The 3986-nt window shown below is 33.1% G+C and overlaps 1 protein-coding gene across 1 annotated transcript in view; it reads right to left on the reverse strand.

Moving 5' to 3' along the window:
* The window catches only part of LOC106684194 (phospholipid-transporting ATPase ABCA3), a 78120-nt gene that overhangs the window by 67794 nt on the left and 6340 nt on the right, over positions 1-3986 (reverse strand). The window contains exon 3 of the mRNA XM_067052636.1: positions 1568-1815. Within this exon, the coding sequence (XP_066908737.1) occupies positions 1568-1815 (248 nt within the window). The remainder of the gene's footprint in view (positions 1-1567; positions 1816-3986) is intronic.

Consider the following 3986-nt stretch of genomic DNA (forward strand, 5'->3'; position numbering starts at 1 on the left):
GAAAGCAAAATGTCAAAAAAGAGAAGAAGGAATAAGATCTAACACGCTTGAACTGCTGTAAAACTGCTTTATTCGGTTCAGCACATCTTTATATATAAACATGATCAGCTGATCTGCTCAGTCAGCTGACATCGAAGTACCAGCTGACTGTAACTTATATATATGTATATGTGTTTGTACAATATTAACATGTAGGAAATGTAATTCACTTTGAAATCGCACCCTTTCAGACTTAATTCCCTCCTCCAATTTATGAACAGAACTTGTATACTTTAATATATACTCAAAAGATATTTAAAATACAATAAAAATAGAACTATATAAAAAAAAAATGTTATAAGAACTAAACGCAGAAAAAACAAAGTTTGACAAAGCATTAATAATAAATTAATCATATTTAAAATACATATATCTACAGAAAAAAAAATACACTTTTACATAAATCTCTGACATTTAAACTCACATTTTGGTACTGCTTGCCCAAAACTAAAAAAAAAAAAAAAACGAAATTAAATAGTATAATAATATCTTCCCTCAATCCGTCATGATGCTTCTGTTGTTGGAAGCTTTAATTGTTCCAAGTGAACCGTCCTATGCTTTTTAGTTTCTTTGGCGCTTTCGATGGTGACAATATTATGCCCTCTAATCGTGATCACCCTGGATGGGGCTTCGATCTCTGCAGCTGTTCCCCTCTATTGGTCCCCACACAGCCATTTACCACCGTTCTATGTTGGTCCATCAAATCGGTTTATTTTTTTTTATAAGACGTCCGTCATTTCAGACATGTAGGAGAGGGGGGGAAATCAACAGGTTACCATCCTATTCTAATCATGTTGGGAGGTAAACTTTTCATACAAACAAAAGTTGACCTCCAGGCGGGATTCGAACCGGCGCCACTGCAGTCACGAACCAGTATCAAATCGCCCGGCTACAATCGACCTTCCCTCATCCGGCTCTAATCCCTTTTTCAACTGGTAACCCGCAGGTTGTCACTAAGGATACTGTGGAGCCCTTCGATTCCTACTCTGCTCTTAAAATGTCCCGGGGTATTGAGGTGCTTCGCCACCTCCAAAACTTTCATCTCCTCCCTTACGCTGACGTTGCCGAACTCTCTTCCACGGTCAGACGAGATTCAGTCCAGTAAGCCGTAAAACTGGAACCACATTGCGTAAGGCTTTTAATAACGCTTCAGCCAACTTCTCTTTCAACGGATACGCCAATTTGCGCCGGGGTTCCCGAAACCATAGGGTTTCGCTAACTAGCAGCGCAGTGGTTTACCATTGAGCTACCCACTCCCCCATGATAATATCGATATGATTAGTATTAACTCAATTTTATTTGTCATTATATGTGCTATTTACGAAATAATAAAAACTTGTAGTTTTGTTTTCAATATTTTAAATTAAGTCAAAAGTTAAAGCAACAAAATAACAATGAATATAGTAGTTTGTACCTATAATGGTAGAAAAATGTAAATTGTATATGATGCATATATTAAGAATTATTTTTTAGAAATATACAATTTGTTGTACTAGATTAATATGCAAGAGAAGAAAAAAATTCTTACTGTATCAAGTTTGATTTCTCCATCCTGATATTTCTCTTCATCCTGATATTTATCTTCATCTTGATATTTCTCTTCATCTTTATATTTCTCTGCATCTTGATATTTCTCTTCATCTTGATATTCCTCTTCATCCTGATATTCCTCTTCATACTGATATTTTTCTTCATCCTGATATTTATCATCATCCTGATATCTATTTTCATCCTCATCCGTTTGCTCATGGATCTTAGTTTTAGTGAAGTTGCTTTCTGGTTGAAAAAAAAATAAAAATAGGAAAAGATTCACGTTAAAAAAAAACTTTATAATTACTTAATTTACTAAAAAACGTTTAGATTATCTAAAATAGCAAATTTTCTTTTTCACTACTTTGTAATACTAAATTAAAACTTAAGATTATTTGCAGGTCTCCCACAGGGTTCCTATCTAAGTCCCATACTATATAATCTCTTTATAAATGATTATCCAAAATTTAAAAAGATTGATATAGCCCTTTTTGCCGAAGATATAATTACAGAAGATCTACACATCTTCATACCGTATTGAAACAATTGTTAATAAGCTTAGTTTTAAATATTGATAAAACAGAAGCCATAATTTTCACAAAACGATGGATTTTACTTCCATTGACCTTAAATTTAAATAATACTCCTGTCCCGTTTGCCAAAACAGTTAAATACTTAGGAATGACTTTAGACACTAAGCTATTATTTATTAGCTATTATTTAACCACCACATAAATTCGAAATTCGATATAAATGTTTTATAAAATTTACCCATACTTTAATAAAAAATCAAAATTATCCAGTAGAAATAAATTGCTACTATATAAAGTGTATTAATGTGTACTATATAAGACCCATTTTAACTTATGCCCCATATGGAACTTTACTAGTTTCCACCAAAATAAAAAAATATACAAGTATTTCTTGCTTTGGAATTGTTAATCCATATTACACTATAATATCTAAAATCCTTGGTAGTGAGCTCAGTATGGCGTTAGGCTGCCCGAACATTATTATAGTAATTTATAACAAATATAAAAAAAAATAATAATAATTTGTTGATTTTTGGGAGCAATGGCATGCACAAACCCAGCGAACTACCAAAAATGGTGATGGAAATGGTGATGGAAGAGGAAAAATGACAAATACAGCTAAAAGATGGTTTTGACCTGGTATAAAAGTATAAACCCTGATTCTTCAGTGAATGATAAAGATGTTAATGGATGGTTTGAAGAGCGTAAAGAGAATTAATTCATACTTATAACAGATGAGGAACATCTACGGAGAGTGATAGTATTTTCTTCCAATGAAGAAGAAGAAGATAAAAGACAACTTGAGGTAAAAAAGCAATAAAGAATGGATAAACATTATCTCATTTCAATCACTGTCTGAAGAGGGCAACAAGCAATGATATATCCTAGCAGTAAGCCAGAGAGGAGAAGCAGTCAAGAAGTTTCTGCCCAAGTCTCAGTCTTGCCATTGCTATGGCAAGTGCCAAGTCTTTATTGAAATTCACAACTGAATATTATATTATACATTCAGTAAATTTTATCTCAGTTGTAATGGAGTGCTACAGGCGTGTAGAGAACTACCTATTGGTAGCACTCTAATGACGTTTTTACATTAGCAGGTCTCGTGGCCATCTTCTTTTCAGGCACCTCGGAGGATTATCAGGAATGGAAGAGGAAGCAAGTTTAGAAACTAGTGGGTTTGGATGATTAGGGAGTTTATAATAGAAGGGATGTTATCTGGATCGGGCTAGTTCGGTTAAAAAATAAATAAATAACCCACTACTTTAAAAAAAGATTATTTTTTTTAAAACTGTCCAATTTGCAATAAAATATGTAAAAAAAAAAAAGGGTAAATGTAATAGACGAGACAGAAGAATTGGTGATGGCAGCGCATGCCCGGGAGGTATCGGGCAGAGAGGGAGAGAAAAATCATATGTTCTTTCGTCGGTTGTTTTTTAATGTATGGACATTGGTGTAAAGTCTAGTGTATTTTTTGGTTTCTCTGTGAGCTGAGTTTAAAAACTGTGTATTGAGAAGTGATCTTTCTCTCTCTGCCACGACCAGCTAAGTGCAAGTACGTACGCATCATTGTTCACCTTTGGACATAGATAACAATTGTATGTATTTTAATTGTAGGTTAGATTATAAGTTAGTAATAAGTACATAGATATAATTAGAGTAAGTTAGGATAGGGCCTATGTTAGTTAAGATTGTTCTTTTTAATTTTACAATTAGTTTAACTAAATCTGTATTTCAATAAACATTAAAAACACATGTTTCTTGTTGTGGATATGTGAGTTAAAACAATATTAATTAACCTTGCAATTCGAATACATCACATAAATAAGTAAAAATAATATTTTTACTTTTCTTCGACCACCTTCCTAGTCATTTCTGACATACGGG

This window comes from Halyomorpha halys, unplaced genomic scaffold (genome assembly GCF_000696795.3).
Source record: "Halyomorpha halys isolate HHAL.00 unplaced genomic scaffold, Hhal_1.1 Scaffold554.1, whole genome shotgun sequence".
Classification (NCBI taxonomy): Eukaryota; Metazoa; Arthropoda; class Insecta; order Hemiptera; family Pentatomidae; genus Halyomorpha; species Halyomorpha halys.